Raw genomic sequence first — 24587 nt, forward strand, 5'->3', positions numbered from 1 at the left:
ATATATATATATATATATATATATATATATACACACATGTACATACATGCATACATACATACACACAACTTAAAAATAACATAAATTCTCAACCTGTACTGAAAACGGTTTCTCAGCGCCACCAGCTGGTGAGAGGTGGTGACGTCAATTTGAACCCCGCCCACTGGAACCGGTACTGAAAGCATAATGGAAACACAACCTGTACCGTACCGAGTAGAGTAGAGCCGTGCTGTACCGGTCCGTACCGGTACTAATGGAAAAGGGGCATCTGTATCCCACTTTGAAATGATAAATCATACATTTACACTTATAGATTACTATTAGGATTATAGATGTCTCTAGAACCTGATTAATGTTTGGACTGTTTTTGTCCTGTTGAGTTCTCTAAATGTTCAAAAATAATAGCTTCATCCAAATCATCTACATGTCTGCTAGATTCTGTCCCAACCAGACTGTTCAAAATAATAATAATTAAAAATCCCCATTCTGGATCTACTTACGCGGTAATCTGTTGTTAATGACTGGTTTTCCACCATAGGGCTTTATGGTCAAATTATTATTATTATTTTAATATATGTTTATTCGTTTTTTTAAGAGTACAGTAGTCTCTCGTTTATCACGGGTGTTCCATACCCAGTCCCTGCAATAAGTGAAAAACCACGAAGTAGGGATACAGTGTTCAAGTACCAAGTTCAGTTCAAGTTCAGTAAACTTTGTCATGACACTTTTCCAAGATGGCGCTGGTGTGTAGGGCTGCCCGTCTCGCGCTCTCTGCTTGTATTGTATTTTGTTATTTTTACAATGGTTTGTGCAGTGTGCCGAGTCATATTTTCAGTATGATCGTCAGGCACTTTTGGAGCTCCGTACATTTGCCGAAATTCCTGCGGAGTTTTTGTACAGCGGTCAGCACTCTCCTCCACCGGTCCTGTCTGAGATTCCTGCATCCTTCTGCGTGACCCTGGCCTTTCTCCTTGGAGGAAACGTTGCAGACGTCGTGGGAAGCGTGCAGGGATTTTGGTGAAACTGAGGCAAAGTGTGGATTATTCTATCAGGACTCGCTCTGGATCTGATCATCTCCTCTCTGACCCGTGGAACTCCCGGGGCCCGGCTGCTGGCCAGCTGCCCGCGCGCTCAGTCCATGTAAACACCTGGAGTTGTTTACCTGTGCGCCGCACCAGCAGACCTGGAGGAGCTGTTCTTCATAACCTGCGCCCGCTGGCGCGCGCTTCTCCTTCCACGGCTGTGTCTGCGTTGGACCCTATCAGGATGTGTTTAATCAACGCAAGGTCTGTTTCCAACAAGACGTTTGTCCTCAATGACTTTTTTAAAGATGAGGAGTTGGATTTTCTGTTCGTCATGGAATCTTGGATTTCTGATGGTGAGTCCAGCGCCTTGGTGGAATTACTACCCCCGGACTGTCTGTGTTTCAATGCCCTGCGGCCATCAGGTTGGCGCGGGGGGGATTATTAACAGTTTTTAAAGCAAACTTGGCCTGTAAACAGTTGTCCATCCCGGTGTCTCGCGCCAGCTTTGAGCTAAGCGTCTTTGAACTCGGACACTCCTCCGGTTCTGTGCGCACTCGTCTACCGCCCCCCTCGTTCCAAGGACTTCATAAATGAATTCTCTGACTTTTTGGCTGATATCACACAGAGATACACTCACTTTTTGTTTATTGGTGACTTTAATTTGCATGTGTGTTGTCAGGAGAAGCCCTTAGTGAAGGACTTTCTAGATTTATTGGACTCTTTTAATTTAACTCAGCAGGTAAACGGTCCCACCCAAGAACACGGTCACACGCTGGACCTCGTGTTAACACGCAATGTCTCTGTTTCTAATTTGAAAATAGGTGACAATGTTTTTTCAGATCACATGCCTGTATTGTTTGACTTCACCCCCCCTTGTCCTACTGCTAAGACGTGCGTTCCTGCACGTACGCGTTCCATTAACCATTTCACTGCTGCTCGTTTTAATGAAGGTTTTAACTCTGAGAGGATCGAACAGCTCTCGGTGTCTCTTACCACTGAGGAGCTAACCTCTCAGTTCAACTCTGCCTGTTTAGATGTTCTGGACCGTGTTGCTCCTCTTAAGACCAGAAAAACGAAACTTAAATCAGAGCCTTGGCTGAATGACGTCACTCCAGCCGTTAGACAGCAGTGTCGCAGAGCTGAACGAAGGTGGAGGAAGGACAGGCTGCAGGTTTCTTTTCAAATGTTAAGGGAGAGTTGGCGTCACTATCAGAAAACCGTTAAAGCTGCCAAATGTAAATTCTTCTCTGATCTAATTGTCTCCAACTCCCACAACCCCCGAGTTCTTTTCTCCACCCTGAACTCAGTTCTACACCTCAGTGAGCCTTCACCTCTGGAAGCCTCAACTGAGCTGTGTGAAAACTTCCTCCATTTCTTTTTAGAAAAAGTGGCAAACACCCGGGCACTCATTTCTCCACCAGCTCACGATCTGTCCATCCCATCTCAGTGTGTGCCTGTGTTTGACCACTTTGAGCCCATCTCTCTGTCTACTCTGGAGCAGGTAATGTGCAGCATGAAGCCATCTGGTTCCCCTTTGATGTGGTCCCCCCTCAACTACTAAAGGAAGTTTTTCCTACCCTGGGTCCTTTTATTCTTGCTATTCTGAATAGCAGTTTATCCTCAGGTGTGGTGCCAAAAACTTTTAAACATGCTGCTGTCCAGCCCCTCCTGAAAAAACCTAACCTTGACCCCTCAGTCATGTCCAACTTCCGGCCTGTCTCCAGACTCCCATTCACTTCTAAACTACTGGAAAGAAATTGTGGAGTCTCAGTTGAAACAGTTTTTGGGGGATCACGCTATCCTAGAGTTATTCCAATCTGGCTTCAAATCTCTCCATAGCACTGAAACTGCCCTACTGAAGGTTTTTAACACTAGAAGTCCCAGGAATTTCGACCTCCCCCCAGAAGTCCTGAAAAAGGGTCAAAAGACCCTTAGCACTAGAGTGACTAGATTTTCAAGATCCTGAGGACAAACCCCCTCCTTCTCCTCAACAATTTGCGGGCCATTAACTGCCATTTGTTTTAAATATGCACACAAGTAACTCAGACACACCCACCTCACCAGACTGCATTCCAATGTCCAATCCAGGGAGCGGGGGATTTAGAAGCCAGGTTCACTTGCGCAAAAAAGCGCAGCCTTAGTCAAAGTAGTGCTCCAAACCGGACAACTCTGATGGCTCCAATTAGCATCCTTTCATTTGTAAATGTGGCCATTGCCTTAGGAATCAGCAGGGGAGAGATAAGCTGAACTCACACAAACGTCCGTCTAATACTCCAAACAGATGCGAAATCAACTGGTTATATTTTGAACTTATATCTCTTGGTGGCACGTTGGTGCACATTTTGAACAAATTGAAGTCGATTTACCGTTTATTTTTCAATTGGTTTGGCTCATTTCTTGAAACCGAGATGACATTCTCAAAACACCATGTGAAACACAATTCAAGAGATTTTGCATTTTGAGGTTACTGACAATTTGTATGAAACACATATTTTGTTTTGAAGCATACATGAAGTGTTTTGGGAGAGATGCATTATCCAGGTCATTTTGCCAAATAAACAAAACAAAACAAAAGTTTGCAAAACATACAATCTGTTTCAAGATATATGCAAAAGTTTTTCTAAAAGATTTTAGTAATGTTTTTCTTTCAGAAAAAAGAGAAGTGGGTTCAAAATGACAGTTTAGAAAAAAATAACCAAATTAATTGTGAGAAGAAGGCACGTAAGGAGAAACTGCTTCAGCAACAACCTTCCACACCCAGCCCTGGCAAAAGGGCAAAGTGTCAGATCAAACATCGATGCACGAACAATTGTGCAACTGTGAGCTGCGTCAACTGCTACAAATACACATGTGGCAAATGTACCAGGGACATACCCTGGCAGTGCCAGGTATGTTTCGACAGTGCAGATGGACTGCTGAGTGAGTGCTGAAATGTCAGTCACACAAGGAGGACATGCCACTCACACACACGCAGCCCCTCCACTAGAGCATTGTGTAAATATGTGTAGAATTGTTTTATCCCTTGTATTTTTATGACAAAAATAAAAAGCATGGAAACAAATAACGGTTGTTGTTTTTTATATTTCTCATGCTGAAGTTTTAGTCCTCTTGACTTACACACAATTGCTTATGGTCTGTGCTTTTTTGCTCAAAACTAAGCTAAATACTATATATATCAAAACAAAATATGTGTTTCATACAAATTGTCAGTAACCTCAAAATGCAAAGTCTCTTGAGTTGTGTTTCACATGGTGTTTTGAGAATGTCATCTCGGTTTCAAGAAATGAGCCAAACCAATTGAAAAATAAACGGTAAATCGACTTCAATTTGTTCAAAATGTGCAACAACGTGCCACCAATATATATATAAAAAATCTTCATATTATAAAATACAGTAAACTGAATATAACTAACTAGAAACTAAATGGCTAAACTCAATGGAAAACATTTAGTTGGGAGTTAAGCGTGCCCCCTCCTGTGGTGCACCAGTAATGGCCTTATTTACAAAACAAAAGCGCCTGTTAACAGCTCATTATAGGATGTTAGCTAAAATCCTTCAGGTCACTCGTCCCGTCTCTGGGTTCCAAAGGTAGAAATGTTAAATGACCCTTCTCTGGGACTTCTAGTGTTAATGACATTTTCATATCCACAGATGCAGGTGATTCTGTGCTGCTTGTCCTATTGGACCTTACATCTGCTTTTGACACCATCGACCATAAGATCCTCATTTCTAGACTGGAGCAGTGGGTGGGCATCACAGGGTCAGCCCTTAAATGGTTTGGGTCCTACCTCTCTGACAGAACCTTCTGTGTCAATATCAAAGATTTTAGTTAGGCATCGACAATGCTCCAGTGGGGGGTACCGCAGGGGTCCATCCTCGGTCCCCTTCTCTTTTCTTTATACCTGCTGCCACTAGGTGCTATTTTCCGCAAACACAACATACCCTTTAATTTCTACGCCGATGATTGCCAAATTTACTTCCCCCTGAGGCACAGAGGCACACGCTCTATTCAGCCTCTTCTTGACTGCCTGGCTGACATCCGGGACTGAATGGCTTTAAACTTATTAAGCTTCAATGAGAAGAAGTCTGAAGTCATGCTGTTCCATCGCAGTGGCTCACTCATGAACCATGACATTGACCTTTTCTCTCTAGCCCCGCTAGAGAAACAAAAGGTCACTAATCTGGGGGTGATAATGGACCCGTCCTTAAAACTCAACAGTCACGTAAACATGATGGTCAAATCCTGTCTTTTTCAGCTGAGACGGCTGTCTAAGCTGAAGCCCATACTCCCCAAAAAGAACCTTGAGACAGTGACCCACGCCTTCATAACATCTAGGCTTGATTACTGCAATTCACTTCTGTTTGGAATCAGTCAGTCCTCCATTGCACGTCTACAACTGGTCCAAAATGCAGCAGCCCGATTTTTAACTGGTACAGGCTATAGAGAGCACATCACGCCAGTTTTGGCCTCCCTGCACTGGCTACCCATTCACCTTCGGATCCAATTCAAAATTCTCATGTATGTTTTTAAATCACTGAACAGTTCCGCCCCATCCAGATCTCACTGATCTTCTGCAGCCATATGTCCCACCGCGCTCTCTGAGGTCAGCAGACCAGATGCTTCTCTCAGTCCCAGAAACCCGTCGTAAGCTCAGAGGTGACAAGGCTTTCTCTGTTGCAGGTCTACGACTGTGGAATGAGTTGCCACTGAGTGTCCGGCAGGCTCCCACACTCTCAGTCTTTAAGTCTCGCTTGAAGACCCACTTCTATTCTCTTGCCTTTAACACGGTGTGATTTGTTTGGGCCTGTCTGTACTCTACACTGTTGACCATTTTAGTTAGCTTCTGCTGCTATTTGTATCTGTATTTTTATTTTATGTTTTCCTGTCCACTGTGCATGTTTGTTTTCTTTTGTACAGCACTTTGGTTGGCCTTATTGCTGTTTTAAGTGCTCTATAAATAAATTGGTATGGTATGGTACGACATGTGCCAGGTTGCAGAGCCCTATAAATATCTTTGAACTCGCCGATACACGGTCACGTGGTTCATGCAGCTCCCAATAGTTCCAAACAGCCCATCGCTGTCAGTCAGTTTGAGCGGCTGCTGGCGCAACATAACACAAAAATCGACTTTTGTTACTTTACCTGGTGTCTTTCAGTAATTATTGAGCAGTAACGAACTGATTACTTAACTGATTACTGATTATTTCACAGACTATGCATTTTATCAAAGCATTTTTAGAAGCGGCTGATACATTTATCATTAAATTTTAGAAGAGAACGAGTCAGCAAACACATATTTGTTAGAATTTTTTTTATATGCAATACAATGATTAATATAGTAGGGCTGCAACAACGAATCGATAAAATCGATAAAAATCGATGATTAAAAGCGTTGGCAACAAATTTCGTTATCGATTCGTTGTGTTGCGCGATTATGCGTCTTTCACGGCGCTGCAGAGCCGTTTCGTTTTGTTCACCTGCAGTTCATTGTCAATGCTGACTGACTGAATAAAGTTTGAAAAAAAAAAAAAACTGCAGCGCGAGTTGAACAGAGCGAGGGGGGAGGAGGAAGAAAAGCAGAGTGTTTTCAAAGCAAAATAAGTAAATTTTACAAATGACCGACGCAGCGAAAACTATTTGACCCAAGTCCTCCAAAGAGTAGGAGAACTTCACAAAGATAAAAAATGAGAAGCATGCCGCTTTGAAAATCCCCGACACGACACGGGAGAACCACGGAGATAAACGTAAACATGTCGGGGTCACGAGGAGGAGGAAGGAGCTGCAGCTGATACAACTCTTCATGTGTTGCAGGTGAGTCTCTACAATTTAACACATTGTTCTGTTTCCAAGTGAGAAAATGTAACGTCAGTCTGTCTGGTAGATGAAGCTGTTTGTTTGTTTGCTGATTAATGACGGTGATAGAGAACGTGTGTTACTTTTTATTTAATTTAATTGGTACAAGCAGTGTTTAAATGTGATTTATAAATAAATCTTAACACAAAGATGATAATTTAATGATTAAGCTTCAACTTTTAATTTGCTGGCAAAGTCTGAAGACACTGCAGGTATGGCAGGATGAATTGCATTTAAACAGGAATTAAAGTAATTTATTACATCTACTCAAATGTGTGTAATTAAGTATTATATATAATGTGTGTGTGTGTTTAATTACTCTTTTAGCTACTTTTGCCTGAACCTAACACTGTAAGTGAAACAAGGCATTTCTTGAGTTGCTGTAAATTATGATATAATACATATTTACTCTCATTCCAGAAAACAACAACAAACAACAGCAGCCTTCATGATGGACAGACATCATGGACACCACAGCAGCAGCTGTCTTCACTGAAACATCCTTAAATGATTGTCACTGACATGAGGCCTCTGTCGATGGTTGAAGACGAAGGCTTCACTACAATGATCCACACTTTTAATCCAGGTTACAATAATCCACACTTTTAATCCAAGTTACACTCTTTCCTCAAGGACACATTTTACAAAGTAGTCACATTGTGCAGATATAAAGATACATTTTTATATATTTTTGTGTACTTAATTTTTTTAAGCTATGTGACTAACTTTTATTTTTTATTATTCAATATTTTACTAACAGAATAGTCAAATAGCAACCTGTTTTTGTGTGAATTTCTATGTCAGTCAAATGTTCAATTTTGGAATAATGGGGTGGAAATTAAAACGTTTTTTTTTTTTTTTTTGCAGATTCATCGAAAAAATAATTGGCCAATGAATCGATTATTGAAATAATCGTTAGTTGCAGCCCTACAATATAGCCATGTCAGTGTTTTATAACGTTACACACGATAAATAAAAGATCAGAGTAACACCTGTTATAAAGCTATTTCTGATGTTCTCTGCATGAGAATACTCCACCTTGTCCTCTATACCAGTAGTTCAGATCTGCTCCAGCTTACCTTAGATCATCTGGATGAATTCTTGATTTCTATAGAAGATATTAATTCAACCTAAAGGTTGAATTAATCTCTAATCTCTAATGTTAATTAATTAACATTTAAACAGGTTCGTCCCATTGAGCCACGAGGACTCATTTACAAGAGAGACTGAATATAATTGTTGTATTTGTCGTTTTTTTTTTAATGGCAACCAAGTACCTGGATAACCGAGTTGATTGTAGCCTGACAACTATTGTAAGATTGTAATTCATTGATTAAAATGTTAATTTAAGTGTAACTGTAAAATCATAACAGATGACAAAGTGTTAATTGTGCAAAAATAAATTTCCAAACAATTTATTATAAAATATGTAAAATGTAAAACAAGCTTTAATAAAGTACTTTTACTGCCATTTATACTGTTTATTACTGACATCATCTCAAGTCAGCAGGAGCACCATCATCATCATCATCACAACAACACAAAGTGAGAGCTGTAAGTTTAATCTGTACAAACATGTTCAATCAGGGCTCAAGATGTTTAACTGTCAAAGAAATGTGCAAGAAAATAAACTAATGTCACTCTACAGGCACATTTAGAGAGAGGGCAGTTTACAGAGACACAGTGAGGACGTGTGAGACTGAAGGAGGGTCAACCAGTTGTTCATGGACCAGAACCAAATGAGAACAGCAGCAGAACTTCCACTGCATGTTGATCCATTGACCAGTGATCACACATGTTGTTCTAAATAAAACTTTGGTACGAACAGTGTTAAATAAGACATGTCATATTTTTTATTGAACAATAATCTTCATTCTAACAGTGCCATTGTAATTTCAGAGACTGAGGAAGGAAGAAACAGAAATGAGGCGAGTGAGATGAGGGAAAGATGAAAATGTGTCCTCAGAGGACAGGGACATGTCAGGAACTGATGATCCAGGATCAACAGGACCAGGAGGATGAATCAACAGGCAGTCAGGGAACAGAGATGAACAACCTGAGGGAACAATTAGAACACAAAAAAATACATAAGCAGGATAGAAGAAACTCACAGACAAGAAAATTAACACAGTCCTGTGAAGAAAAATGTTAATGGAAAATAAATTCTGACATATTTTTACAAAAGATCAGATGAAGACAACTGGCATGAAGAATAACTTCCCAGCTCCATCTCAATGTACCTGTGATAGTTTAATAAGTTTTTTGTTACTGTTCTACAGTTTATTGATGCTGATATATTCTTGGTAATAATTCTTATTTCTTGTTTTGTCTTGAAAGAGTCTCATCTCAACTTGACCCATGATTACCATACGCTAAACTAATAATATAAAACTAATGTAATTTAACAGTCCTGCAGTAAATACCAACTTTGTGAAGGTTATGATGTTAAAGTAATCTTATTCAAACATCTTGATTAAGCTGTTATTGATTTGGAAGACAGAAAATGAGATCTTGTACCTTTGTGATACTTTGAATGCAACATTCAGTTCACTCAAGTCATTCTCCTGTGGTTTACCTGGAAAACATGAAAAAAAAATTGACTCATCTCCACAATCACGTTTTTCTTTAATGATAATGTCACAATTTATGCTGCAGTCTTTGACAAATGATCTATAACTTTTAACTAAATTACGTCAATCTTGTTGTCATGTTGTCGTCATTCTTTGTTGAAATCAGGTCTCTCTTGTAAATGAGTCCTCGAGGCTCAATGGGATTACTGTCTAAATAAAGGTTGAATGAATCTCTCCGAAAAAGAAAAGGCCAAATATTTTCTAGTTGAGTTCAGTAACTGGAATTACCATAAAAAAAAAAAAAAAACACCTTTCAAAATTTAAGCAGTAATAGATATTTTAAAATGTTGAATTAGAAATGGACCCGTTTAAACCGTCATGTTGGCAGAGCAGCTGCAGTTAAAACACAACTAGCAATTTAACATGCTTCATTAACTAAAACTGGCGACATGAAGTATTAATGTTGATAAATTGTGGTACAGAACAGTCAGATAACACTTCAAAATGGCAAAAAAGTGTTGTATTTTCTTCAACTTACCGGAGTAAACATGAAGAATGAACTACGTTCAATGCTGGAACCACTGCTGTTTGGAACTATTTGCCGCTTCATGACCCACGTGACTTCCGCATTCCATTCTTTCTATGGGAGTGTCAAAACTCTCTTTATAGGGCTCTGCCAGGCTGCAATCACACTCATCACTAGGGCTGGGTACCTTTCTAAAAAAATCTGTATCGGTACTGGTGTCGGTACCTTTACTTCAGTGTCGGTTCCTGGACTGTTCTTTTTTCGGTACCAATTTTGTAATTAATATGTATTCTAACAAGAATAAAATTACGTTACACATTACAGTACATATTGTGAATTTTATAATTTTTTTAACTTTGGTATTTCTATTCCAAGCAGTTTTCTTACATTAAAATAAACAAATGATTTCTAGTTCAAAAGAACAGTTGCAAACAACAAGTGACACGTCAGTGTCTAATGTTCACTGCTACACACTGAGGACCTTTTCACTTAACAGTTTTTCTTCAGAAACATGTCTGCTTTCTCTGGACACAAACAAGCCCGCTCCTGGCTGATGGTGTCTCAAGCAGTAGAAAATGTTCACTCTGAGGCTGTAGATGATGATTGTTGCACACACAGATACCTGGTTGTCAAGTTTGATAGCATTGACATATTGTCCCTCACATTCCACCAGTAGGTCACTGGATTCACTGAGGTTAGGGTTGATGGCAGACATCTGCACCTCTGTGTCTCTGCCTGAATCTTCTCTGTGGTTCTCTGGGGTTTAGGGCTCTGATCATCTCCCTAATTGGCATGAGAACACAAAACATCAACAATAACATGGTTGTGTTATTATTGCTAAAAAAAAAACATTATCTAGGCTGAGAGAGAAAAGCTTAACTGGTCAACAAAATCCTTTACAGCTTAATTTACCTCCACCGTGCAGCTCCACTGTAGAAAAGACGGCAAACTTTTAACAACAAAGTCTGTGATTGTCCTGTGGCCCCCACCTCACTTTTCTTTTGTCTGTCTGTCCTCACATCTGGGTCAGAGGCTCCTGTGAGGAGAAGATAAACATAAACGGTGAACATTAGGTGAACTGTTTAATCAGCTGACTGGATGGATGAGCAGTTTTACAAACTAAGATTTATCTGTTACTGTCAATCTTTAGTTAGCTTCTGAGTTTAGCTAGCTACGTAGACAAAATAAATTTACACACTAATATGTTAAAGTTGGTGTTATTTCACCGCAATGTATGTTAAGCTGCAGTAACAATAACAAATTTAAACTTATCAGCTGAAACACAGACACAGAGCCGTCCTCGGGAGTTCTTTGATGAAGACGAGTCCGGCCGTGGAGATGTTGATTCAGTCCATTTAACACACAGACCGACTAAGGGGCCGTTTACACGGTGCATATTTTAAGTGCATCCGCAGGTTTCTCTCTGCGGTTCTGCTGATCATTTACACTACACCAGTGTACCCCGAATCCGGAGGTTTTTCAACCCACCTTCCAGAGTGGAGGTTTTTCGCTGACCCCCCGCTGATAATGTAAACAACTCCCGCTGAGGCTTTGTGTTCAATCACATGCGCACACGCACGCACAGACAGACGCTATATTTCTATCAACATGGCGGCAGACACACTGCTTTCAAAACTACTACTGATAGAATATATTTTTAATCTCGTAGTTGATCTACGTCAGATTCTAGGTGCTGTGACTGACATCTGTGTTGGAAGAGACACAGTCAGATCCAGTTCTAATATCGCTGTTCATAGAACGTGGCACGCGCACACGTCGCGCTGCACTATAACATACTAAATGTGCTAAATAATAACAGTTTAATAATAATAAACAGTATTTATGTTGGTGTGAGAGATATAATGAAGCTCTGAGCTAAATGAAGCTATCTGGACATTATGTAATTCAAATTTAAAATGATGCTAAACATAGCATGAACACTAAAGTTGAAAATGAAGACATCAGGTTTAATTTTTATTTATTTATTCAACACCACAGACTGTATGTCACACAAACACTGTTAATTAAACTGAACACACTATTAAACCAAGTTAACTGTAAACTACGTTAATGAACAACTGGACTCTTGTTTTCATTTGGTATGGAAGTCCCACGTTGTTCATCTGACTCGTTCAGGCTGTCACTACTTTGATTAACGCAGCTTAAAACATTGAATGGATTGAACAAAACAACTGAGGGGAATTTTAAATAAATAGTTCATCCAACATCTCTCTCTTCGACGTCCTCCTGCACTGCACCTGGGCCGAGCCTCGTTCAGAACTGGTCTGCCTGGTGGGAGACAGCTTCTTCCAGGAAAAAATAAAAACTCGGTTGTTTTGTAACCGAAGTAAACGCAAACTAACATTATTAAGAACGTTGATTTAGCTGCTGTAAAACAGCTACTGATTATCACGGAGTAAAGTCCGACATCGTCGACTCGGTTCTGATCCACTCAGCGACCGGTGTGGAGCTGTTAGACGAAGCGGTCCCGCTTGGCATCAAATCTGTCGACTCTTATCCACAATCCAGCCAAAATCCAGCTTTTACTTGTTGTTAAATTGTTGTTAGCTGAGCTTTTTAGCTCACAGGAAAGGCGCGTGCCGCATACGCATTAGGTGAAGGTACAAAATTCACAGTGCCATCTAATTACCTGGCATGGTAACTACAGCGGATTCGGGGGGGGGGGGGGTGTTTCCTTCGGATGCATGTAAACACAAAATCCGTCCATGTCAACGCGGATCTTTTCCTCTAATTAACATACGAAAAAACCTACGTTTCCCCCCATCGTGTCCGTGTAAATGGGGCCTAACGCTGAGAGGAGAGTGGAGGCTGCTGTCTGTCTGTCTTCTTGCAGAGAAACACAGAGCAACTTTCTGCTCATGTGTTGTCGAAGCCGTTCGACAACACGCGCTGCACATGTGAACCCCGTCTGTGGGTGTCACCAGCACCATAGACCTACATTATACATAGATTAGGTACGACAGCTCTATACAGCTCTGGGTGTAAACACGTAGTCTGTTTGCTATATGTCTGCGTTTTACCTGCCTGCGTGCTGAAACCATGTGACACCTTACAGCCAATACCAAAACTTGACACCGAAAAACGAGCAACGTTTCAATCCATACACCGACCGGTGCAGTTCGGTCGGTGCCATTTAAGAACCTCGGTTCGGTACTCAGCCCTACTCCTCACCTGTTAGTCCCAATCTCCCTCCTTAAATAAACAATTTAAATTTAAATTAGGGATGGTGCCGATCCGGTATCTGGTTCCTTTACCAGCATAATTTACATATCAGATTTTTCTGATCCAACCTGCAGAGATTTCCGATCCATCATGCATGTCTGTGTCTGTTGAAACTTCTCATGTGATTCCCTGCCAGCTGCTCTGCAAGTTAGCTTCAAACAATGGAATAGATTTCCTGAACAGAGGTGTGTGTCATGAAACCCAGAGTAATAAGACCTGCCTCACATTCAGGAAATCCGTTTCGTAGTTTGCAGCCAGCTAAAACATGAATAAACACGTGAGGACTGAACAGCACTGTGGCTAACGGCTAACCAACTTTTCATCAAAACATGTCCGCTGTGTGAAAGTATTTTACACTAAAAACACACCACAAAGCAAGACAGCAACGTGCAATGTCTGCAGAGCCACTGTACCGAGAGGAGGAAGCTCAGTCGCGACCTAGAACACATCTTAATAAACATTTGAAAAAACACATTAAAGAGCACAAGGATTGTTTAACCAGGCGGGAGAAAGACGAAAGGAGCCGACAGAAATCACTTCTGGAGTCATTCCAACAGCAAGGTAAACTTACACTGGACAACGTGAAAGCTAAAGGGGTTACTGAGAAGTTGCTAAACTTCATCGTAATTAATGACCAACCGCTATCAGTTGTAGAAAATGAAGGATTTTGCAACTTGATACTTGCAGCCAAGATATAGTTTACCCTCCATGAGATATTTATCAGTAAAACATTAGACAATCATAAAAAAAGCATATGAATGGAAAATTACAAGAAAATTACCGGTATATTTAAAAAATAAATAAATAAACAATGAAACAAAAACAGCTACATTATAAAATGATGTAAAATACTAAAATCAGGAACATGTCTGTTTATTTATGCCATGAACTTAGCAGATGTTTGAAGCCATTTAATCACTTTAATATCCACTTAAAAGCTACGAATAAAAACAAACGTGTTTTGTGTTAGCAGGATTAAATTGTAACTTTAAAACTTATCCAACATTAATAAAACTTACCTCAAGTTGCCTTTTTAGACATGCATGCATATATTTGTACAAATTGTAATTGCCTGTAGAGAGGAGATTATTACAGCCGCATATAAAATCAATAATGATGATGATATCGGAACGGTGTCCGAGCAATATCGGTATCGGCAGGTATTCAGATTTAAATATCGGGATCGGAAGTAAAAAAAAAAGTGGATCGGTGCATCCCTAATTTAAATACTGTAACATTTTAAATAAACAATCCATGCACCTTTTTTTTTTCTCCCATTTTTACTTCCGATCCGATTCCGATGCCTGAATCTGAATATCGGCCGATCCCGTTCCGATATCATCATTATAGATTTTATACAAGGCTGTAATAATCTCCTCTCAAGTACAACTTGTACAAATATATGCATGCATGTCCAAAAAGGCAACTTGAGGTGAGTTTTATTAATGTTGGATAAGTTTCAAAGTTAGAATTAAATTCTGCTAACACAAAATGTGTTGTTTTTTTATTCCTGCTTTAAAGTGGATATTAAAGCAATTAATTTAAGTGATTAAGTTATTTTATTTTTTATAAACAAGGGGGAGATATAAGAATTTTTTTTCTTCTTTATGCACTTTTCATTCAATGTTTTGTTTTTGATGAATTTGTTTTGTTTATTTTGTTTCTTTTAAATGAATGAATCAATTAATTAAATTAAATTAAAAATTGAATGGCTTTAAACATCTGCTAAGTTCGTGGCATAAACCAATATATGTTTTTTAGTATTTTACATTGCTTTATAATGTAGCTGTTTTTGTTTCATTTTTTAAATATATATATAATTTTCTTGTAATTTACAAATCATATTTTTAATGATTGTCTACTCTTGTACTGATAAATATCTCCTGGAGGGATCTCCTGGAGGGTAAACTATATATTTGCTGCAAGTATCAAGCTGTGAAATCCTTTGTTTTCTATAACTGATAGCGGTTGGTCATTAATTACAATGAAGTTTAGCCACTTCTCGGTAAACATTCAAACTCCATGGCTTTAGCGGTATGTCCTTCTTGTTCAGTCCACAGCAGGCAGTCTTATTTCGGTCATTCGCGTTCAGTCTGCCCCTCCTCAGAGACAGGCAGACTAAACGGGGCAGATTGGATGCGGCTGGTCAGGGTTGGGCTGCCTGCTACAGGTTCAGCAAGAGTAGCACACTGCTGAAGCCACGGAGCTCGAATGTCCAACATAAAACTAACTTTACCACGGTTTAATGTAGTGCTATGGCTCTGCAGACATTGCACGTTGCTGTCTTGCTTTGTGGTGTTTAGTGTAAAATACTTTCACACAGCGGACATGTTACGATGAAAAGTTGGCTAAATGTTAGCCACTGTGCTGCTCATGCAGTCCTCACATTTTAGCTGGCTGCAAACTATGAAATGGATTTCCTGAATGTGAATGTCTTATTACTCTGGGCTCATGAGACACATTTCTGTTCAGGAAATCCATTCCATAGTTTGAAGCCAACATGCATTATGGATCGGAAACCTTTGCAGGTTGGATCCGAAAAATCCGGTACGTAAATTATGCAGGTCTCGGAGGTCGATACCAGATCGGATCGACCCCATCCCTAATTTAAATTTAAATTGTAGAGAAGAGAAGCAAAGTAGGACATCCCTTCACACAGCTCTGGAACAAGGAGCAGAAATGTACTTCTTGATCAATTAAACTGAAACAACTGAACATAGAAGTTTTAAAATGATTAAAAATAACTTTTAACACTTTTATATTTTGTGATTATGATGATTTTTACAATGTGACATACTTTTTTTTTTTTTTTAATTTTTATTTATCAGGAGAATATATAATTGACATTACATACATTATACAAAATTTACATGACTTCTCCAATTTTTTCTTTTTTCCTTCCCCTTTTTCCCCCCTCCCTCCCCTCTTCCCCTTCCTCCCCTTCCCCCTTTAACCAAAAACAAGACAAAATAAGGAAAAAAAAAAAAAAAAAAAAGGAGAGAGAGAGGGGGAGGAGGAACGGACAGGAAGGACCCAACAAACCAAAAGGAAAACAGTATTTCACTTTTTCATTTATCCTCTAAAATCAAGTCACATGGTAATGTGATGAGTCAATCATATCAGTCTATACGCTGTGAAGGTAAAGATTTTACATATGACACAAAGGGTGTCCACTTGTGGGTAAATTTTTCTGAACTACCTTTCACTGTTAGTAAAATTTTTTCCATCTTCAGGAATGATCTTACAGTATTAAGCCATTGTGATGTGGATGGTGGTGTGGGAGATTTCCAGGCGAGCAAAATACAACGTCTGGCAAGGAGAGAGCAAAAGGCCAAGACCTCCCCCTGCTGGCGGGATAGATTAAGTGTGGTCCCAGGAACTCCAAAAATGGCAATAAGTGGATCACTTTGAAACTGAATCTTAAAAACTCCTGAGAATATGGAGAAAAAATATTTCCAAAACCCTTGCAGTTTTGGGCAGAAAAAGAACATATGACTTAAGTTGCAAGGTGAAGTCTGACATCTATCACACTGGTCTGGTATTGAGGGGAACATTTTAGATAAACGTGTTTTTGAGAAGTGTACTCTATTTATTACTTTAAATTGTATTAACTGTAGTCTGGCACATGGTGTACTCTGACGTATGTTGAGAATAACTTTATCCCACCATGAATCTGACAGTTTAACACCCAGTTCACGTTCCCATGCAGTTCTAGTTTTACCCGATGAGTCGGCCTCTATTGCCATAAGTTTTCCATAAATAATTGAAAGAGGAGATTTCAGATTGGGGCTCAAAACTAAGAGTTCAACCCATGGTGGGTCAGTAGGCAAAGTTAGAAAATTTTGAAACTGCGATGAAACGCAATGCCTAATTTGGAAGTAAAGAAACAAATGTGAAGTGGGTAGATTAAATTTAGAAGACAATTCTGAAAAACTAAGAAATAAACCATCTTCGTACAGGTCTCTCATTGTTCTAATACCTTTCTCATACCAAATTCTATAGGCAGCATTATTAGATGCTGGAGAAAAAATGTGATTCTTTAGTAACGGCATTTTATTAGAGGGTGATACAAATTTATAGTGGGACCTAAATTGTGACCAGATCCTGAGTGTTGAGAGCACTATAGGATTTGTAGTAACTGAGGATAATTTAATTGGTAATGATGAATAAATAATTGAAGCGGGCGAAAAAGATGCAGAAATCGACTGAATTTCAAGTTTACACCAAATCAGATCAGGTGAATTTAACCAATAAGTCAGTTTATGGATATGTGAGGACCAGTAATACATTGTAAAATTAGGTAGAGAAAGACCCCCGTTTGTGGTGAACTGTTGTAATAAAGAAAGTCTCATTCTGGGGGCCTTTCCGTTCCATAAAAAAGATGAGACCATTTGATCCAGGGACCTGAAGAACTGTTTGGGCAAGAACAGAGGGATATTTTGATATAAAAACAAAAGTCTAGGTAGCACATTCATTTTGATAATATTAATCCTACCAATCAATGAAAGAGGGAGAGAGTTCCATCTCTGTAAATCTGATGCAATTTGGGAAACTAGTGAGGCATAATTCTGAGAAAACATTGAGGGCAAAGTACGTGTAATATTAATTCCTAAGTACCTAAATCCCGAGGGACTGAGCCTAAAAGGGATATCAGAAGGCTTAAGCTTTAACGCTAATGAATTCACTGGATAGCATTCACTTTTAAGTGAGTTAATTTTATAGCCAGAATATGATCCAAATTTTTCTAGAATATTTAAAATTGGGGGAAGACTCCGTAAAGGGTCAGAGACATACAGGAGAAGGTCATCTGCATATAAGGACAATTTCAATGTGACATACTTTAAGTTTTAAGTTGGAAGACAAAAGTCGATCAGTGCATCTGGACAGCAAAGGGTTAATCCTTCACAAAGCCGATGCAACAGGAGAAATGTGTGTGGCAGAGTCTCTGTTCGCTAGAACTTTACTGTGAATCTTGGTCTCTATGGGTAACGTTGGTTATTGTAACCCTAGATTCAATGAGTGTAAGCATAGCCCTTTAAAAGCTGTCGCTATTGGGTTTACCCGTGCGCAGCGCGCCGATTCCCGAATACTGAAAACTTCTAGTCCAAGCCCACCAGCTGTGTGAGCCCCACCCGGTCCGTTATAAATTGCATCTGGACCGGAGATCGACTCCCAAAGGCTTACTCTTTTTCTTCAGCCTTTTGAGAGCCAGTGAGGCCCAGTTTTTAAAGGGCTACACTTACACTCATAAAATCTGGGGTTACAATAACGTCACTTCCGGGTCACTTCTTGGTATACTGTGCATGTCTAGTGCAGTAAGAAACCGTGATCATTTCTTGTTTTGCTGTAGGTTGCACCAACCGTTTTGATAAAAACAATAAAACGCACAAGTTTTACAGAATTCCTTCAACTCCGCACCCCTTTCAAGGCTAACGAGGCGTCTTTGGTTGCAAGCTATCAGAAGATGCGAGTGGAACGAGCAGATGATTAAAAATGCAACAATCTGCAGCGAGCACTGCATATCAGGTAAGGGCTGCCTAGCTAACAAGCATCGCTGGTTATTGCGTCCTATATACAAAAATATTAACAATTCAAATATGAGTGTACCTAGCTTACAAGCTAAGATATCTTAGTTCAGTTATGCTGAGTGCAGTTGCTAATCTTTTCTTGTTACTGTTTAAAGTTGTATGCTAACACATGCTATGCCAATTAGCGCTGGCCAACCTTGTGCTTTTTTCATTAACGTCAGTCACTGGAATAAGTTTTATTTGTACAGAAGTGGCTTCTGAAGACATCAACAGTCCTGACTTGTCACGCCCATCTTCTCCTACTTTAAAAAGCCTGGCAAAGACAGCAATGGAAAATTGGAGCAATAAATAGAGGGATTACTGACTTGAACTGAGGCTGTAATAAACCTGTGTTTCAACAATATAAAGTGATGCTTTCCTGCTCTACCTAATGATTGCTCTCTTCTGTGTTTCTCAGCTACAAGAGAAAAAGACGAAGGGATGAAACCCCCAGCAGATGTCCAAAAAATGGGCCATCTTGGCCATCCTCGTGAAACTGCGTTTAGGGCTCACCAATAAGGGTATTGCGTTCAGATTTAATGTTACTGAATGTGACATTTCCAAAATTTTGAGAAGTTGGCTCCCTGTTATGTCTCAGACTTTGAAACCTCTAATGTATTTATTAGATGACATTGTAATTGTGTGTGCAGCGTTAACAAACATTTGGGACTGTATAGTCCCTAGAAAATAAACTGTAAATATTTTGTTCAAGTATTCGAGTTAAGGATACATAAAAACTTTTTATTTCTTGTTTGTACATAAGTAATGTCATGAAAAAGTAACAACAAATAACCATTTCTTTTTTTAAAACATGCGCACAGTGATTTGAAGGAAAAAGTTAAAACTGAATGTTAACAGGAAAAGTTACAATAAATGATATGTGTCAAAGTGGATTTTTTTTAGCTTCTTTCTTTTAGTTATTTTACGATATTACTTTGTATTAATAACTGTTCATCTATGTGGAGAACTGTATACATAATTTGATCATCTCTGGCTGCACAAGTAATGACTATCCTGCTGGGTCCAAATCACAAAGTCGCAGGACTGGACGCCACATGCTGTGAAGCTGAATTTGATAATGGTATTCATGGTTCTTGAGATGTAATGAGCATCACCTATTCACCTTTTCAACATCATGTAATACAATAACAAACAAAATAAAAATTAAAGCTGCAAGCAGCATTGGAGGCCCTTGCAGCAAATCGCCGCTCCGGCCTTACGGCGACCGCGGGAGCTCCAGCTAGTCCACCCAGACGCCATCGCGGACGCTCTCATGCCAATCCCGCATGCGTTCACCACGGGGCGCATTTCCCAAATCTTCGTCATCGCCTTCCGTCCATCTTGTTACTTGTCCAGCTGCAGGTCTTACAAGTATAGGCGAAATCTGACCTTCCAGACGAGAGTTATGGTGACTTCCTGTTTTGGAAGTCAAAACAGGAAGTCATCTATATATATTAATGCCTTAATATATATAGATAAGAAAAATAAACTACTACTTACTACTTGTACTACTGTTCCTACTTCGCAGTTTTTCACGTTCTTCAGGGTACGGATCCCCCCGTGATAAACAAGGAACTACTGTAATTCTATCATTAACATGTTTTTCTGTATTCTCATAGAAAGACAAGCTGTTATGTTTGTGTGTTGCTGTTCAGTCCGCTCTAACCCCAGCCAGTTGAGGCAGATGACTGCCCACACGGAGTCCAGTTCTGCTGGAGGTTTCTTTCTGTTAAGTTTTTTCTTTCCACTTTTTGTCAATGTGCTGCTCAGAATGGGACTATTGTTGTGAATTGAAGCTATATAAATTAACTGATTTGAAATGTATTGCCATAAGCCAACCCTGCAGCACACACACAGTCACACACCTGCAATGTATTTTTGTGAAGTTTCCTGAAACACGTCGGGACGCTGTTTCCTGAAGCTACATTGTACACACTGTGGTTCTCCTGCAGGTATGTAAAGGTTCCCATGGGAAACATGGGCGTGTTTGACCCGACTGAGATTCACAACCGAGGTCTTCTGAAGTCCCACATGAAAGAGGCCATGATTAAACTAGGCTACCACCTGCTCTGCTTCTTCATCTACCTGTACAGGTAAATAAATATGTAATCCATATTCTGACAGATGTTCTGTTAGCAGGTTAGCTTCATGTGTGTGTGTGTGTGTCTGTGTGTGTGTGTGTTTGTTTGCAGCATGATCCTGGCTCTGATCAACGATTGAAGTCCTTAGCCACTGAGTCCAGCTTCCAGATCCCCACACCTTACATCTGTACTGGATCTCAGAAATCTCTCAGAGCAGACCGCTTCTTCTATCACTGATCCAGACTTTCAAATATGAATATGGTTAATATTTAACCTCCCTACACTCCATATCATCAGGACTTCCAGTCTCACTCCAAGAATAGTCTTTAATTTGGACAACAAACCCTCTTTATGTCCCAAAAACCAGCTGCTGCAGATTCTAGACTTTTTATAGTGGGGAAAAATCTTTGTCACCAGTTCAAAACTCACAGAAACTAAAGACCAGTTCCAGTTTTAAATGACCTGTAGGTTTATTTATCTGAATGTTTGGTGTCACTGCCAGGTGCCAGTGTGAATAGAAAGTGTCAACTCAAAAAGAAGGTCTTGATGGTTGTGTTGATCAAATTCCCCCCAGTTCAGATTATGTTCAACTCACAAGCACTAAAAAACAAGAATTGACAAATAAATGGATAAATAGATGAAAAGTGAAGGAATCTTGGGACGTGCTTGAGCCTGAGCAGGGGTGGTGTCAACAGGTTTATTAGATCGGATCAGTCTGACCCAGTCTTGACCGATGAGATGACCGTTGATTATTTTTCTGTGAATCAGCAGCAGGTGTTTTTCATTATTGGATCTGACGTTCTCCAGATGTTTCTGTCAACCACTGATCCATCTCGTCCAGCACCCCCTGCTCTGAGAGCTTTTAGAAACCAGAACTCGTCCATCATCAAAGCTTCTCGCAGACCTAAGATCAGAGTTCAGGTGGGTGCTGTTTGATGGTCAGATCTGCTGGGTTCAGCAGAGTCAGACTGGAGAACACATCCAGACCTGATCCTGGACCAGGCTTGCATGCTGGAGGTTTTACTGAACTGTTGACAACATTTTTAGTCTTTTCATTTCGAACAATCATTTGAGGCTTTTTAGTTTCTTCGTCCTGTCACATTGTATTGTTGATGCTCCAAGTTTTTTTAATAAATATATAAGCCATCCTGAGTCCTGGTTCCCAACTGGACTGGTTCTGAAACCTGGTTCTGATCATCTGTAAATGAAACACTTTGATCAAGTGTTAGGTTTCTTTTATCTGAGGGAGGGGTTGTTTTTCTAAATAAAATGAGAAAATGACTTTGTCTCCGTGTGTAATTGCAACAAACAGTTTGATTTCCAACAATGTTCTGTCGGGTCATATGGACGTTTCTTTTTTGTGCTGAAATGTTTCGTCTATCATCCAACAGACTTATTTCAATCTGAGGAACCACCAAACAACTGATTCTATACCAACAACAAAATAGTTTGATTAATCTTTTAAAATAATGTTCAAAATGACATAAGGTGCTCGGCAGAGAGCTAGAAAGGTTCACGCTGCTGTAGATGAACAGATGCTGGGATATATTCATCATTTAACGCGAGTTCCTCATTTTTCTGGACTGAATAAAACGTGCATTGAATTTAAGGAAATGCAAACGTGAGACGTCATTTAAATTTGACCCATCAAAATGAATGCGGTCATTTATTTACAGAATCAAATTTAACATCAAACATTTACATTAATTTGGCAAATTATGAAAATAACAACATAAGCAATCAATCAGGAAAAATCATACGGCCATGATTTTTCCGTTGCTGCACCACAGACATGTATAAAACTGTACAACTATGACTTTTACCCACACGGATGTGAATAAGCACTTTACACAGACATTTCTAAATATCTGGGAGAATTTCTACTTCATAGGAAAGTTTAAAGATGGAAAGAAGTTTAGAGGGAGTAAAGGATGGTGTGTGAGGGAAATTAAGTGTTTTCCAGAACCGACACTCTCCATCAGAAGCCCAGCTCGCCTCGGTACGCTTGGTAGGAAACTTGACCCATTACCTCTCTGATGATAATCAGCAGATATGGTGTTCCGTTAACGCTACCGGTCCAGCGTCTCCTTAGAATGGCTGTTGCCCGTCAGAAGTAGTGGCGAGGCTCTGTTCGACACATATTCACCTCAGTGGAAAATGTTATAATCCCATGGAACTCGGAAGAGCTTCGTTGTCATGTCAGGAACTCCAACAGCACTCCATCAGAACTCCAGAACTCTAGAAGTCTGACAACTCTCCAACTCTGAGTACCTGTGTGTCTCTCCGTGTCCCTGTGAGTCTGTGTAAACCAGGAAGTACTGACATTTTAAAGACTCTTTCCCGGTTCACTTTTTGGGATTTTTCATTGGTCAGAAACGACCAGAAGGGGTGTGTTTTTGTGACGTAAGGGGTTAGAGACAGCGAGAATTGTTATGAGACAGCTCAGAAATGTTCTCACAGACCGAGAGGGTTCTGTTTTGGCGTGCCTAAGACACAGGTGCAAAACATCTCTATTTACGTCTGAGAGGATTCTAAAACATGACAGTTTTAACATAACAACTTGTTTTTCGTTTGACTGTAACCTTGTAAACGCACACACTTGCTCATTCAAAAGCAGAAATCAGAAAAATGCATAAACTCTGCACAGCTTTTAACATGAGAATAAAATCATTACTCAGTTAATAAAATTGATTAGTTCACTGCAACATCTAAAATGGTTTGAACTAAGACACTTTGATTATCAACATTTGTAAGATAGTAATGATAATAAAAAGAGAGTGTTCTTTTCACTTGAATCTTCAAGAAAGAAAGTCTCAGGATGGGTGAACCTGTATTTATGGAGTCAAATACATGAAATGACAGCTTCTGTCCCACAAGGTTCTAAAGGTCAAGAGTTTTGACCTTAGACTGGGTTTCGACGTAGGCTTAGTCCACTACAGTCCCCCCTTTGGAAATCATCACCTGTCCATGGAGATGAATTCCAACTATGGACTTACGTCGTCGATCGTCCTTGAAGCTTGATGTAATCCAGCAAAGAAACAAGAGTCAAGAGTAATCCAGCAAGGAAAACAAAAGTCAAAAGTAATCCAGCAAGGAAAACAAAAGTCAAGATAATCCCACAATGTTCTTGGTAATTCCATTGTGTTGATTATAATTCCATATCGTCTCGATAATTCCATTGTAGCAATGCTTTAACCCCTTGGAAACAGAGTCTGTAATCCACTGGAAAAAGTCATATAATCCACAATGGTAAATCCACAACGATTGGAAGTGTTGATTAATCAGCATACAGAGGGGTACCCTTGGATTGAACTGAAGAAGCGGCCACCGGATGAAGAGTGGAGACCAACGTCAGGATTGCAGGTCGCCTCCAGCGAAGGTTGTCTCCAGCGACGTCCAGCCTGTGCCGTTCTGGTTCAATGTGTCATGCAATTATGTGGTTTAAAGTGGGCTTATGAAGGGGATTTTACATAAGGCCTTAAACTATATGCACCTGGTGTGTAAGCTATTATGGTTGAGAACAGCTACGACTACCAGTTAAGGGGTGGAGCATGCTGAAAAGGGGTAACTACAGGGGTTTAAGCCTATAGAAAAGGTTTCCAAACTATTTTTCCATTTCTAACTTGGGTTAAGTTAGCTTTACATGGCAAAATATAGTTTGGTTCAAATGTCTGTTGTCTTTTAGACGAACGACTTGAGATTGGGTGTTTGGTTTCCCCAT

The 24587-nt window shown here is 39.8% G+C and overlaps 1 protein-coding gene across 1 annotated transcript in view; it reads left to right on the forward strand.

Annotated features, from left to right (window-relative positions):
• Window positions 1-22112, forward strand: part of cnih4 (cornichon family AMPA receptor auxiliary protein 4) — a 30097-nt gene extending 7985 nt beyond the window's left edge. The window contains exons 4-5 of the mRNA XM_037677197.1: window positions 20738-20878; window positions 20978-22112. Of these exons, the coding sequence (XP_037533125.1) occupies window positions 20738-20878; window positions 20978-21005 (169 nt within the window). The 3' untranslated portion in view covers window positions 21006-22112. The remainder of the gene's footprint in view (window positions 1-20737; window positions 20879-20977) is intronic.
• Window positions 22113-24587: the final 2475 nt, after the last annotated feature.

Source organism: Nematolebias whitei, chromosome 5, assembly GCF_014905685.2.
Source record: "Nematolebias whitei isolate Nwh7 chromosome 5, NemWhi1, whole genome shotgun sequence".
In the NCBI taxonomy this organism is placed as follows: Eukaryota; Metazoa; Chordata; class Actinopteri; order Cyprinodontiformes; family Rivulidae; genus Nematolebias; species Nematolebias whitei.